Source organism: Rhinoraja longicauda, chromosome 8 (genome assembly GCF_053455715.1).
Source record: "Rhinoraja longicauda isolate Sanriku21f chromosome 8, sRhiLon1.1, whole genome shotgun sequence".
NCBI classification, from domain to species: Eukaryota; Metazoa; Chordata; class Chondrichthyes; order Rajiformes; family Arhynchobatidae; genus Rhinoraja; species Rhinoraja longicauda.
The window spans coordinates 1,340,737-1,355,645 of NC_135960.1; the positions used below are offsets into that span (position 1 = coordinate 1,340,737).

At 47.4% G+C, this 14,909-nt stretch overlaps 2 protein-coding genes across 4 annotated transcripts in view; one reads left to right on the top strand and one right to left on the bottom strand.

Annotated features, from left to right (window-relative positions):
• Positions 1-1,934, bottom strand: part of LOC144596165 (desmin-like) — a 30,554-nt gene extending 28,620 nt beyond the window's left edge. For both annotated transcript variants that reach the window (XM_078404343.1, XM_078404342.1), the window contains exon 1: positions 1,216-1,934. In XM_078404343.1, coding sequence (XP_078260469.1) covers positions 1,216-1,547 — 332 coding nt within the window. In that variant the 5' untranslated portion in view covers positions 1,548-1,934. The remainder of the gene's footprint in view (positions 1-1,215) is intronic.
• A 10,729-nt stretch (positions 1,935-12,663) lies between these two features.
• Positions 12,664-14,909, top strand: part of abcb6a (ATP binding cassette subfamily B member 6 (LAN blood group) a) — a 164,680-nt gene continuing 162,434 nt past the window's right edge. The window contains exon 1 of one of the 2 annotated variants that reach the window (XM_078403249.1): positions 12,664-12,738. The gene's annotated coding sequence lies outside the window, so the exon portion shown is untranslated. Of the gene's footprint in view, positions 12,739-13,708; positions 13,961-14,909 lie in introns of those variants that run through there. The other variant, XM_078403248.1, reaches the window with a different exon arrangement.

Here is a 14,909-nt window from a genome sequence, read left to right on the forward strand (position 1 = left end):
GCTCCCCTATCCCAGGATAAAGACTGCGTTCAACCCATCTATTTCCCTCATGGACACCTCTGCATGATCACCCTTCATCCTACAGCACTCCAAGGAGGAAAGTCCTTGCCCAATCTCTCCCTATACCTCAGGCCCTGGCAACAACCTAACATGTATTCACTGCAATATATTAGGGTGACCAACACCAAATATATTACTATAAAAGCAGCCTCACCAACACAAGTCTGAAAAAGGTTCCCAACCCAAAACATCACCTATCCCCATGTTCTCCAGAATTACTGCCTGACTCACTGAGTTATTCCAGCATTTTATATATTTTTTGTAAACCAGCATCTGCAATTCCTTGTAATCACCAACATCTTGTACAATTGTGACACAACATCCCAACCTCTATACTCAGTACAGTCTAATGAAGGCCAGCATGCTAAAAGCCCAAGGGGACATAGCTTCAGAATTGAGGGACAAAGGTTTAGGGGTAACATGAGGGGGAACTTCTTTACTCAGAGGGTTGTGGCTGTATGGAATGGGCTTCCGGTGGAAGTGGTGGAGGCTGGCTCGATTTTATTATTTAAGAGTAAATTGGATAGGTATATGGATAAGAGGGGATTAGAGGGTTATGGTCTGAGTGCAGGTAGATGAGACTAGGTCAGGGAGAATGGTCGGCGTGGACTGGTAGGGCCGGACAGGCCTGTTTCCATGCTGTAGTTGTTATTATATGTAGTGGAAAGAAATAGCGTGGAAACAGGCCCTTCTGCCCATCAAGTCTACAACCAACATTAACCCTAACACTTGTTCTATCCTAGACTCTCAGGACAATTTACAGAAGCCAATTAACCTACAAACCTTCACATCTTTGGGATGTGGGAGGAAACCAGAGCACCCAGAGAAAACCCACCAGTCACAGAGAGAAGATGCAAACTTCATACAAACAATACCCATAGTCAGGATCAAATCAGAGTCTCTGGCGTTGTAAGGCAGTAGCTCTTCCAGTGCACAATTGTGTTGCCCACTTCCTCGCCACACTATCGACCTGCAACAGCACTTTCAGTGAACCAAGTGCCTGTAAACCCAGATCCCCTTGCTCTACAACATACTACGCGACCTTGCCATTCACTGCCTAGGTCCTGCATTAGAATACCCTGACTGATGAAGGGGCAGCTGGGAGAGGTCAGAAGTTGGCTGTTATGTTTGGGGCCAGTGGCTGCAAGCTCTAACCTCTTCTTGTACTTCTCCTTGTCCGCCTTGAGGCAGTTGAGCTCCTTCTGCTGCTCCTCCAGCCGGCACTTGATGTCGCTCCTGGCCTTCTGGAAGATGGCCTCGGAGCGGGTCGTCTCGTCCCTCTCGGCGGTCTTCAGCTCGGCCAGCAGCTCCTTGTTGCGGCGCATGAGGCTGAGGATGGTGTTGTTGATGTACTTGGCGAAGCGGTCATTGAGGTCCTTGAAGCGCTCTTTGCCTTCCTCCAGGCCATCGTGCAGCTCCTTTTCCACCTGCTCGCCCGCCTTGTCGGGGTAACTGGCGACGGGCCGCTGCTGGCAACTGGAGTGCATGGTCGCGGCCGGCGTCGCCCCTTCCTCCGCGGGGAGGGGACGATTCTGCTTCTCGGCTCGAGGTGGAGGGAAGCGGCCTGGCCTGCTCGGGTGGGGAAGGGAGGTAAATAATCAAAGCAAAACCGCGTATGCCCTCTTGCTCTCCTCGACGCCGTCTGTTTACTTTCGTCCGTCGACGGCGGTTAAAACCCCACGCGCTCGTCCCTCACCGTCTACGTCATTCGCCACGCCCACACCCCGGGAGGGGGATTCAACGACAAACAATCGACCCACGTGCTCCCAACCGGCGGCCCCTCCCCCACCCACCCGCGCGCGCGCGCGTGCGCACTAGGGGGCCCGGGCGCCGCCCAACCTCTCCCTCTGCGGTGCGGCCAACCGCGCTCTCCCTCTCTGCGCAAGCGCACTACTACCCCTCTCGCCTCTCCCCAGCACCACCCCGCGCACGCGCACTACTACCCCCCTCTCCCTCCTCATCGCCATCAGCAGCACCGCGCACGCGCACCACTGCACTCCCCCCCCTCATCGGCAGCACCACCCCGCGCACGCGCACTACCCCCTCCCCATCATCGCCATCAGCAGCACCACCCCGCGCACGCGCACTACTACCCCCCTCATCATCACCACCATCAGCAGCACCAGCACGCGCATGTGCGCTCCCCTTGGCTTTGGCGCGCTTTATGTCCTCCGGCCGTTCGCCTGCCCGCCCGCGCTTTCGACGCCGGCAGGATCATAGTCGTCGTCGTCGTTGTCTTCGGTGCGGGATGGGCTCGGGAACGGGAATTCTTGCTGGGATTAATGCAGTAGCGGTGCGTCAGTTCGAAAAAAAAGTTTTTAATCTCTCCAGTCGGTCAGGTTAAGTTTAGGATGGCGATGAGGTGAATCTGAATTGAATTGAAATTGAATACATTTTATTAGCCAAGTATGTACAGCCATAGAAAATAGGTGCAGGAGGAGGAGGCCATTCGGCCCTTCGAGCCAGCACCACCATTCATTGTAATCATGGCTGATCGTCCACAATCAGTAACCCGTGCCTGCCTTCTCCCCATATCCCTTGATTCCGTTAGCCCCTAGAGCTCTATCTAACTCTTTTTAATTCATCCAGTGAATTGGCCTCCACTTCCTTCTGTGTCAGAGAATTCCACAAATTCACAACTCTGGGTGAAAATGTTTCTTTGCACCTCATTTTTAAATGGCCTCCCATTTATTCTTCGACTGTGGCCCCTGGTTTGGGACTCCATCAACATTGGGAACATTTTTCCTGCATCTAGCTTGTCCAGTCCTTTTACAAATTTATAAGTTTCTATAAGATTCCCTCTCATCCTTCTAAATTCCAGTAAGTACAAGCCCAGTCTTTACAATCTTTCTTCATATGGCAGTCCAGCCATCCCGGGGATTAACCTCGTGAATCTATGCTGCACTGCCTTAATAGCAAGGATGACCTTCCTCAAATTAGGAGACCAAAACTGCAGACAATACTCCAGATGTGGTTTCACCAGGTGCTGGCTTGAAGGGCTGAATGGCCTACTCCTGCACTTATTGTCTATACAACTGCAGAAGGACCTCTTTACTCCTACACTCAAATCCTCTCGTTATGAAGGCCAACATGCCATTAGCTTTCTTCACTGCCTGCTATACCTACACGCTTACTTTCAGTGACTGGTGTACAAGGACACCGAGGTCTTGTTGCACTTTCCCTTAACCTAATCTAACACCATTATAATAATCTGCCTCCTTGTTTTTGCCGCCCAAGTGGATAACCTCACATTTATCTACATTATACTGCAACTGCCACGCATCTGCCCACTCACTCTACCTATCCGTCACCCTGCAACCTCCTAACATCCTCTTCGCAGTTCACACTGCCACCTAGCTTTGTGTGATCTGCAAACTTGCTAGTGTTACTTCTAATTCCATCATCCAAATCATTAATATATATTGTAAATAGTTGCAGCCCCAGCACCGAGCCTTGCGGCACTCCACTCGCCACTGCCTGCCATTCTGAAAAGGACCTATTTATTCCTACTCTTTGCTTCCTGTCTGCCAACCAATTCTCTATCCATGTCAATACCCTACCCCCAATACCATGTGCTCTAATTTTGCTCACTAATCTCCCGTGTGGGACCTTATCAAAGGCTTTCTGAAAGTCTAGATACACTACATCCACTGGCTCTCCTTCATCTATTTTACGTGTCACATCCTCAAAAAAATCCAAAAGATTAGTCAAGCAGGATTTCACCTTCATAAATCCATGCTGACTTGGACCAATCCTTTTACTGCTATCCAAATGTGCTGTTAATACCTCTTTAATAATTGACTTCAGCATCTTCCCCACCACCGATGTCAGGGTAACTGGTCTATAATTTCCCGCTTTCTCTCTCGCTCCTTTCTTGAAAAGTGGGATAACATTAGCTACCCTCCAATCCACAGGAACTGATCCTGAATCTATCGAATGTTGGAAAATGATCACCAATGCGTTCACCATTTCTAGAGCCACCTCCTTGAATACTCTGGGATGCAGACCATCAGGCTTTGTATACATAAAAGGAATTTGCCTTGGTGCTTTGCTCGCAAGTAGCAACACGATATACAGTAGATAATTAAAAATAAAACATTATAATTTAAACATGTGAAGAATGAAATAAAATACCAGAGCAAAAGGAGCCACAGACTTTTGGCTGTCGAGTAGAGCTACTGCTCGTGGGAAAAAAAGCTGTTTTTATGTCTGGCTGTGGTGGATTTGACAGTCTGGAGTTGCCTTGCAGAGGGAAGTGCTTCAAAGAGTTTGTGGCCAGGGTGAGAGGGGTCAGAGATGATTTTACCCGCTCACTTCCTAGCCCTTGCAGTGTACAGTTCATCAATGGGGGAAGGTTGCCTTTTTCGGCTGATTGAACGATGCGCTGCAGCCTCCGGATGTCATGCTTGGTTGCTGAGCCAAACCAGACCATGATAGAGAAGGTGAGAAGTGGACCTCACCACTGGACTATCTCTGACATCTCCCTCCCGTTTCTGGACCTCACCATCTCTACCTACCTCGACTCCATCCTATCCCCCCTGGTCAAATCCCTCCCCACCTACGTCCAAGACACCTCACACACTCTCCATCTCCTGGATAACTTCCAGTTCCCCGGCCCCCACTCCCTCATTTTCACCATGGATGTCCAGTCACTCTACACTTCCATCCCCCACAAGGATGGTCTCGAAGCCCTCCGTTTCTTCCTCGACCGTAGAACCAGCCAATCCCCATCGACCAACACTCTCCTCCGCCTAGCAGAGCTGGTTCTTACCCTCAACAACTTCTCCTTTGACTCCTCCCACTTCCTCCAAACCAGAGGCGTAGCTATGGGCACTCGCATGGGCCCTAGCTACGCCTGCCTCTTTGTCGGGTACGTCGAACAATCCCTGTTCCAGACGTACACTGGCCCCATCCCCGAACTCTACCTCCGCTACATCGACGACTGCATTGGTGCTACCTCTTGCACCCATGCAGAACTCACTGACTTTATACACTTCACCTCCAATTTCCATCCTGCCCTTAAATATACCTGGACTATCTCTGACATCTCCCTCCCGTTTCTGGACCTCACCATCTCCATCACAGGAGAAAAACTAGTGACGGACATTTATTACAAGCCCACCGACTCGCACAGCTATCTGGACTACACTTCTTCCCACCCGGTCCCCTGCAAAAAGTCTATCCCCTACTCCCAATTCCTCCGTCTACGCCGCATCTGCGCCCGGGATGAGGTGTTTCAGACTAGGGCTTCCGAGATGTCCTCGTTTTTCAGAAAACGGGGCTTCCCCTCCTCCATTATAGATGAGGCTCTCACTAGGGTCTCTTCTACATCCCGCAGCTCCGCTCTTGCTCCCCATCCCCCCACTCGCAACAAGGACAGGATCCCCCTCGTTCTCACCTTCCACCCCACCAGCCAGCGGATCCAACATATCATCCACCAACATTTCCGTCACCTACAACAGGACCCCACCACTGGCCATATCTTCCCATCCCCTCCTCTCTCTGCGTTCCGCAGAGACCGTTCCCTCCGCAACTCCCTGGTCCACTCGTCCCTTCCTACCCAAACCACCCTAACCCCGGGCACTTTCCCTTGCAACCGCACGAGATGCAACACCTGTCCCTTTACCTCCCCCCTCAACTCCATCAAAGGACCCAAACATTCTTTCCAGGTGAGACAGAGGTTCACCTGCACCTCCTCCAACCTCATCTATTGCATCCGCTGCTCTAGATGTCAACTTATCTATATCGGCGAAACCAAGCGCAGGCTCGGCGATCGCTTCGCTGAACACCTGCGCTCGGTCCGCATTAACGCAACTGATCTCCCGGTGGCCCAGCACTTTAACTCCCCCTCCCATTCCCAGTCTGACCTCTCTGTCATGGGCCTCCTCCAGTGCCATAGTGAGGCCCGCCGTAAATTGGAGGAGCAGCACCTCATATTTCGCCTGGGCAGTTTGCAGCCCGGTGGTATAAACGTCGACTTCTCCAACTTCAGATAGCTCCTCTGTCCCTCCCTTCCCCTCCTCCTTCCCAGAGCTCCCTCTATCTTCCTGTCTCCACCTATATCCTTCCTTTGTCCCACCCCCGACATCAGTCTGAAGAAGGGTCTCGACCTGAAACGTCACCCATTCCTCTCTCCCGAGATGCTGCCTGACCTGCTGAGTTACTCCAGCATTTTGTGAATAAATAGAGAAGGTGAGGACAGACTCTACGATGGCAGTATAAAACTGGACCATCATTGCCTGTGGCAGATTGTGTTTCCTCAGCTGCCGCAGAAAGTACATCCTCTGTTGGACCTTTTTTGGCTGTGGAGTTGATGGTGGCCTCCCATTTAAGCTCACTGGAGATGATGGTTCCAACTTAAATGACTCCACAGATGTGACTGTGGTGTTGTTGATGGTGAGTGGGATTCTAAGTGATATTTTAAGACAAGTCCTGGCAAAAGTAGATCGGGAATAGGTAGTTGCAGTAGGTCTAACCAGTCAAGAAGGAGTAATTCAAAGTTGAAATAATGAGAATTTAGGGTCCACATGTCCCATAAGGGTGAAAGGATGGAACCATGGAAGTTAAGATAAATAAAATTTTAATTAAGTTTAACAAAAAAGAGCATATGGCTGGTATAGAGAACCAAAAACAGGGAAAGGCCTTTGGGAGTAAAGAAAGTGTAAAGGGTTCTTAAAAAAAAGAAGTTAGGAAGTCAGAGAGTGGCCTCAAAATTAGGGAACTTCCCAAATGTTGCAGTGTATTTATAGAACAAAATCTGTTTGTGGAGCCAGAGGCCATAGGTGAGATAAATGTTGGGGGAGTCCACAACCAGGGGGCACAGTCTAAGAATAAAGAGGAGGCCATTTAAAACTGAGGGGAGAAGAAACTTTTTCACCCAGAGAGTTGTGAATTTGTGGAATTCTCTGCCACAGAAGGCAGTGGAAGTCAATTCACTGGATGAATTTAAAAGGGAGTTACTTAAAGCTCTGGGGGCTAGTGGGATAAAGGGATATGGGGAGAAGGCAGGCACAGGTTACTGATTGTGGATGATCAGCCATGATCACAATGAATGGCTGTGCTGACTCGAAGGGCCAAATGGCCTCCTGCACCTATTTTCTATGTTTCTATGTAATTCTAACAGCAATGCTAGGGGAAGTATTGGAAAACATCCTGAGGGACAGGATACACTTGGAAATATGGGGATTAATCTAAGTTAGCTGGGGTTTGTTGGGGAGGTATACTTTCAACTTGATCACATTTTCCCCCAATGGTGATAAAATGTATTGATGAGGGCAGTGTAGTTGATATAGTCTACATAGACTTCAGGAAAGCTTAGGACAAAATCATAAGGGGAAACTGGGCCACGTGGGATCCAGGACATATTAACAAATTGAATCCACGTTGCTTGGGAACAGGAAGCAAAGAGTGATGTGGAAGATAGACACAAAATGCTGGAGTAACTCAGCGGGTCAGGCAGCATCTCAGGAGAGAAGGAATGGGTGATGTTTCGGGTCGAGACCCTTCTTCAGGAAGCAGAGTGATGTGGAAGGGTTGCTTTTGTGATTGGAATCCTATGACCGAAAGTATAGTCATATAGCGCAGAAAGACGCTTCTGACCAACTCGTCCCTTTTGACCAAGATGCCCTATTTAAACCAGTCCCATTTGCCACCATTTGGTCCATATCCCTCAAAACCTCGCCCATCCAAATGTCTTTTTGGAGACCTGCCTCAACTACCTCCTCTGGCAACTCATTCCATATTCTCACTACTCTGAGTAAAAAGGTTGCCACACAGGTTCCTATTCAATCTTCTCCCTCTAACCTTAAACCTATGTCCTCTGGTTCTTGATTCCCCTACCTTGGGTAAAAGACCCTGTGCATTCAACATGTTAATTTCCCTCATGATTTTAAACAACTCGACACGATCACCCCTCATCCTCTTGCTCCAAGGAATAAAGTTCTAGCTTACCCAAACTCTCTCTACAGCTCAAATCCTGGCATCATCCTCGTAAATCTTCTCTGCACTCTTTCCAGCTTAATGATATCCTTCCTATAGTAGGGTGACCAAAACTGAACACGGTACTCCAAATGTGGCCTCACTAAAACATCTTGTACAACTTGTAACAGAAAGTCCCAACTTCTATACTCAATACTCAGTCTATACTCAATACTCAATCTGAAGAAGGGTCTCGACCCGAAACGTCACCCATTCCTTCTCTCCCGAGATGCTGCCTAACCTGCTGAGTTACTCCAGCATTTTGTGAATAAATCTATACTCAATACCCTGACTGTTGAAGGCCAATGTACCAAAAGACTTCTTTACCACCCTATCTACCTGTGATGCCACGTTTAGGGAACTATGCATTTATACTCTCAGATCGCTCTGCACTACAATACTCCCCAGAACCCTACCATTCACTGTGAAGGTCCTGCCCTGGTTTGACTTCCCAAAATGCAATACTTTACACTTATCTGCATTGAACTCCATTAGCCATTCTTCAGCCCTGTTGACCAGTTGATCAAGCCACGGGGATTTTTGTAGAAACTACTACTATTTTATACACATTAATGAGATGGACATTAATGTAGATATGAATGCATGATCAGTAAATGTGCATATGACGTGGACATTGATGATTTTGTGAGAAGGTGGGTGTCAGGCTGCAGGATGATATTGATTAGCTGATTAGGCGGGGGGTTGGGAGAGCAATGGCAGGAAAATTTTAATCCTGACTAGACCAACTGACTAGTTGGGCCCAAACTACTCCTGCATTGGTGCAGCACCCTCTCCTCCCCCTCCCATCTCCCCCCCACTCCCTCCCCACCTCCCCTCTCTCTCTTTAAACATATAACACCAATTTCAATTAAATTTCTTCCATAGGACGACGGTGAGCAAGGTGGGCCCAAAATTGTCACGCTATCGTGTACCGTTTCGGCTGTAGTTCAGGAATAAGCGAACAAACAAGAGTTTTAGTATATAGGTAAGTAAGATGATGCACTTTGTGTGAACAAATAACAGAGGTCCCTCATTGATCTTTGCAGAAAGCCACTGGTTACGGACTTCAGTAAGAATAACCATGGATCCGATGTGCCTTAATTTTCCGGGTCAGCCTACCATGAGGGATTTTGTTGAAAGTTTTATTAAAGTCCATGAATGCAACATCCTCATCAATCACCTTGGTCAAACTGCCCAATGAAGTTTATAAAATATCACCTCCCCACACAAAGCAATGCTGACTATACCTAATAAGTCTGCTTTTCCTGATCCTATCGTTCAAAATTTTCTCAGACAATTCACCACTGCTAAGGTTCACCGGCCTATAATTTTCTGGTGCACCTCTAAGCAGGTACACCATTGGCTATTCTCCAATCCTCTGGGAGCACGTCTGTGGTTAAAGGAGATATAACTGGTTACACCTTAACAGCAGGGGGACCAACATTCTGGCAGGTAGGTTTGCTAGTGCTACAAGTGTGGCTTTAAACTAAGTAGTGGGGGGGAGGGTTTGACAAACTGGGAATATGGAGATGGAGTTAAAGGGGAAGCAAATACAGGAGAAATTGCAAAGGACTCTCGAATGAATGGGGAGGGAAGTTCTAAAAGGGATAAGGGAGTAAGGTCAGGGCCAATTGTGACCGGTGTGAGAGGGGAGGTGAATACGGAAATTAAAGTGTTGTATTTAAATGCGTGAAGTATAAGAAATAAAGTGGATGAGCTTGAGGCTCAGTTAGACATTGGCAAGTATGATGTTGTGGGAATCACTGAGACATGGCTACAAGAGGACCAGGGCTGGGAACTGAATATTCAGGGGTACACAACATATAGAAGAGACAGACAGGTGGGCAGAGGGGATGGGGTCGCTCTGTTGGTGAGGAATGATATTCACTCCCTTGCAAGGGGTGACATAGAATCAGGAGATGTAGAATCAGTATGGGTAGAAATGAGAAATTGTAAGGGTAAAAAGACCCTAATGGGAGTTATCTACAGGCCCCCAAACAGTAGCCTCGACATAGGGTGCAAGTTGAATAAGGAGCTAAAATTGGCATGTTGCAAATGTAATGCTACGGTGGTTGTGGGAGATTTCAACATGCAGGTAGACTGGGAAAATCAGGTTGGTAATGGACCCCAGGAAAGAGAGTTTGTGGAGTGTCTCCGAGATGGATTCTTAGAACAGCTTGTACTGGAGCCTACTAGGGAGAAGGCAATTCTGGATTTAGTGTTGTGTAATGAACCTGATCTGATAAGGGGACTCGAGGTAAAAGAGCCATTAGGATGCAGTGATCACAATATGATAAGTTTTACTCTACAAATTGAGAGGGAGAAGGGAAAATCGGAAGTGTCAGTATTACAGTACAGCAAAGAGGATTACAGAGGCATGAGGCAGGAGCTGGACAGAATTGACTGGAAGGAGGCCCTCGCAGGGAAGATGGTGGAACAGCAATGGCAGGTATTCCTGGGAATAATGCAGAAGTTGCAGGATCAATTTATCCCAAAGAGGAGGAAAGATTCCAAGGGGAGTAAGAGACACCCGTGGCTGACAAGGGAAGTCAAGGACAGCATAAAAATAAAAGAGCAGAAGTACAACAAAGCAAAGAAGAGTGGGAAGCCAGAGGATTGGGACTCTTTTAAAGAGCAACAGAAGATGACTAAGAAGGCAATACGGGGAGAAAAGATGAGGTACGAGGGTAAACTAGCCAATAATATAAAGGAGGATAGTAAAAGCTTTTTTAGGTATGTAAAGAGGAAAAAAATAGTCAAGGCAAATGTGGGTCCCTTGAAGACAGAAGCGGGGGAATTTATTATGGGAAACAAGGAAATGGCAGACGAGTTGAACCGGTACTTTGGATCTGTCTGCACTAAGGAAGATACAAGCAATCTCCCAGATGTTCTAGTGGCCAGAGATCCTAGGGTGACGGAGGAACTGAAGGAAATCCACATTAGGCAGGAAATGGTGTTGGGTTACTGATGTGACTGAAGGCTGATAAATCCCCAGGGCCTGATGGTCTGCATCCCAGAGTACTTAAGGAGGTGGCGCTAGAAATTGTGGACGCATTGGTGATCATTTTCCAATGTTCCATAGATTCAGGATCAGTTCCTGTGGATTGGAGGGTAGTTAATGTTGTCCCACTTTTTAAGAAAGGAGGGAGAGAGAAAACAGGAAATTATAGACCAGTTAGTCTGACATCAGTGGTGGGGAAGATGCTGGAGTCAATTATAAAAGACGAAATTGCGGAGCATTTGGATAGTAGTAACAGGATTGTTCCGAGTCAGCATGGATTTACGAAGGGGAAATCATGCTTGACTAATCTGGAATTCTTTGAGGATGCAACCAGGAAAATTGACAGGGGAGAACCGGTGGATGTGGTGTACCTTGACTTTCAGAAAGCATTTGACAAGGTTCCACATAGAAGATTAGTGGGCAAAATTAGAGCACATGGTATTGGAGATAGGGTACTGACATGGATAGAAAATTGGTTGACAGGCAGAAAGCAAAGAGTGGGGATAAATGGGTCCCTTTCAGAATGGCAGGCAGTAACTAGTGGGGTACCGCAAGGCTCGGTGCTGGGACCGCAGCTATTTACAATAGACATTAATGACTTGGATGAAGGGATTAAAAGTACCATTAGCAAATTTGCAGATGATACAAAGCTGGGTGGTATTGTGAACTGTGAGGAAGATGCTATGAGGTTGCAGGGTGACTTGGACAGGTTGTGTGAGTGGGCGGATGCATGGCAGATGCAGTTTAATGTGGATAAGTGTGAGGTTATCCACTTTGGTGGTAAGAATAGGAAGGCAGAGTATTATCTGAATGGTGTCAAGTTAGGAACAGGGGACGTACAACGAGATCTGGGTGTCCTAGTGCATCAGTCACTGAAAGGAAGCATGCAGGTACAGCAGGCAGTGAAGAAAGCCAATGGAATGTTGGCCTTCATAACAAGAGGAGTTGAGTATAGGAGCAAAGAGGTCCTTCTGCAGTTGTACAGGGCTCTAGTGAGACCGCACCTGGAGTACTATGTTCAGTTTTGGTCTCCAAATTTGAGGAAGGATATTCTTGCTATTGAGGGCGTGCAGTATAGGTTTACTAGGTTAATTCCTGGAATGGCGGGACTATCATATGTTGAAAGACTGGAGCGACTAGGCTTGTATACACTGGAATTTAGAAGGATGAGAGGAGATCTTATCGAAACGTATAAGATTATTAAGGGGTTGGACACGTTAGAGGCAGGAAACATGTTCCCAATGTTGGGGGAGTCCAGAACCAGGGGCCACAGTTTAAGAATAAGGAGTAGGCCATTTAGAACTGAGATGAGGAAAAACCTTTTTCAGTCAGAGAGTTGTAAATCTGTGGAATTCTCTGCCTCAGAAGGCAGTGGAGGCCAATTCTCTGAATGCATTCAAGAGAGAGCTGGATAGAGCTCTTAAGGATAGCGGAGTCAGGGGGTATGGGGAGAAGGCAGGAACGGGGTACTGACTGAGAATGATCAGCCATGATCACATTGAATGGCGGTGCTGGTTCGATGGGCCGAATGCCCTCCTCCTGCACCTATTGTCTATTGCCCCCTGCAATAAGCGAGTTCGGAATCTCAACCGAGCATGTGCAGGTCATAGGTCACTTGTGCTAAACATTCTCGCCAGCTGAGCTGCTGCATGTATACAGACCTGCGTTTCATCTGTATTTTCCAGTTTTGCTTCTTCGAGGTAAGAAAATACTGCTTTCAAAACGTAATTAGGTGTATTTATGGTTAATTTGTACAAAACTACGATCGTTTTATGTGTTTTATTGCTTTATGCTTCGGTGAGTGAGCGAGATCGTGACGATTTTCTTTTGCATTGTAACTTGTACCAGTATGTAATGGACATGCTTACAGGACCCAATTTGAATTAACATATGATTGACTTTGTTATTTCTTTTGTTTTATGTGTTACTGGGCAAATCCATGCGCATTTGTGCAATTTTGGGCTGTGGGACGAGCACGTATCATCTAAATAAGTGGATGCAGAATGTGTGTGACAGCCACAACTAAATTTGCAACGGGAAACTGTTCCTGCCCACCTAACTTCAAATTCTAGGGGGGGAAAAACTGCAGATGCTGGTTTAAATCGAAGGTGGACACAAGAAGTAACTCAGCGGGTCAGGCAGCATCTCGGGAGAGAAGGAATGGGTGACGTTTCGGGTCGAGACCCTTCCTCACGAGTCTGGAGAATAAGCGAGTTAGGTATCTCGCTTCTTCAGATTTCTGAAGGGTCTCGACCCTAAACGTTACCCATTCCTTCTCTCCCGAGATGTGCCTGTCCCACCGAGTTACTCCAGAATGTGTGTATATCTTCGGTGTAAACCAGCATCTGTAGTTCCTTCCTACATACCTCCTTCTTGATATCGCTCATTGCTCTAGTCTAAATCATCAGCATACCCTCCCTGATCTCACTACCTTCCATGTCCTTCTTGTGAATATCAATGCAAAACACTCATTTAGTATGTCGCCCGCTTCATTTGCCAGCGTTAAGTCGGCTTGGACCTGGTCGGCAAAAAGAGACCCGGCCTTCTATGCCCGATGACTCGACAATACCCGCTTAAGCGAACATTTAGTGGGTGGAACAGTTTAAGCGCCGAAGGCGTCGCTACGTACAGTGTTTTTTTAAAGTTACGCGTTGCAGGTCGGAAGCTTATTTTAGTGGCACTACAATAATCCTGTGAAACAGTGGAGCACAAGGATGCAGGAAAAGTTGAGAGAGCGTCGGTAAACGAGAGACTGAGCCGCCGTAGAATACGTAGAATTCAAAGGGCGATTGAAGCAAGACATTAAGCGTTGCATTGAAGACGAAGTGGCAGCTGGCTGAAGTGCCGGTCATAGAGGACCGCTTTGGGGTGGCATTGTTTCGGCATTTACCCCCACCAAGTCTTCGGAGCGGGAAATATAACGTGAGCGAAACGTGTGTGTTGAAGGTAGGGGGGAGAACAAGGTTAATGAAGCTGGAGTAACTCAGCGGGTCAGGCAGCATCTCTGGAGAGAAGGAATGGGTGACGTTTCGGGTCGAGACCCTTCTGAAGCTGCTTAGTTGTATTCCCCTCAGTTTATTTCAAGTAATGAGTGCCTCTGCAGTTATGAAATCAAAGAGATTGATCTTAAGCTTACAGCAAACTGCATTGGTTTCGGTATACGCCTGTTTGTGAGAGCATGGACTGCTGTTTGGTTCAGCTGTTCATGACACGGACAGCGTGTACCATGTATGGGGTGTTATATAACTTAAAAACGGCAAGTGGTATTGCAATAAAGTTAGCAAAGCTATGAGACCAAATGTAGGAATGTCCTGTGGGAAGCCTTGTGATGGATGGATGCCTTTCTATTTTGTACATTTATCAATGCTGTCTGTTAACCCAGATAAACATATACTGCCTGCCCCACCCTGCCCTGACTGTATCTGATCTCGGGTATGTGGCCCTCCCAATCTTTATGTTGCATAGAAACATGAAACATAGAAAATAGGTGCAGGAGAAGGCCATTCGGCCCTTCGAGCCAGCACCGCCATTCATTGTGATCATGGCTGATTGTCCCCAATCAATACCCCATGCCTGCCTTCTTCCCATATCCCTTGATTCCACCAGCCCCTAGAGTTCTATCTAACTCTCTCTTAAATCCATCCAGTGATTTGGCTTCCACTGCTCTCTGGCAGAGAATTCCACAAATTCACAACTCTCTGGGTGAAAACATTTCTTCTCCTTTCAGTTTTAAATGGCCTCCCCTTTATTCTAAGACTGTGGCCCCTGGTTCTGGACTCACCCAACATTGGGAAATTTTTCCTGCATCTAGCTTGTCCAGTCATTTATAATTTTATATGTTTCTATAAGATCCCCTCTCATCCTTCTAAAC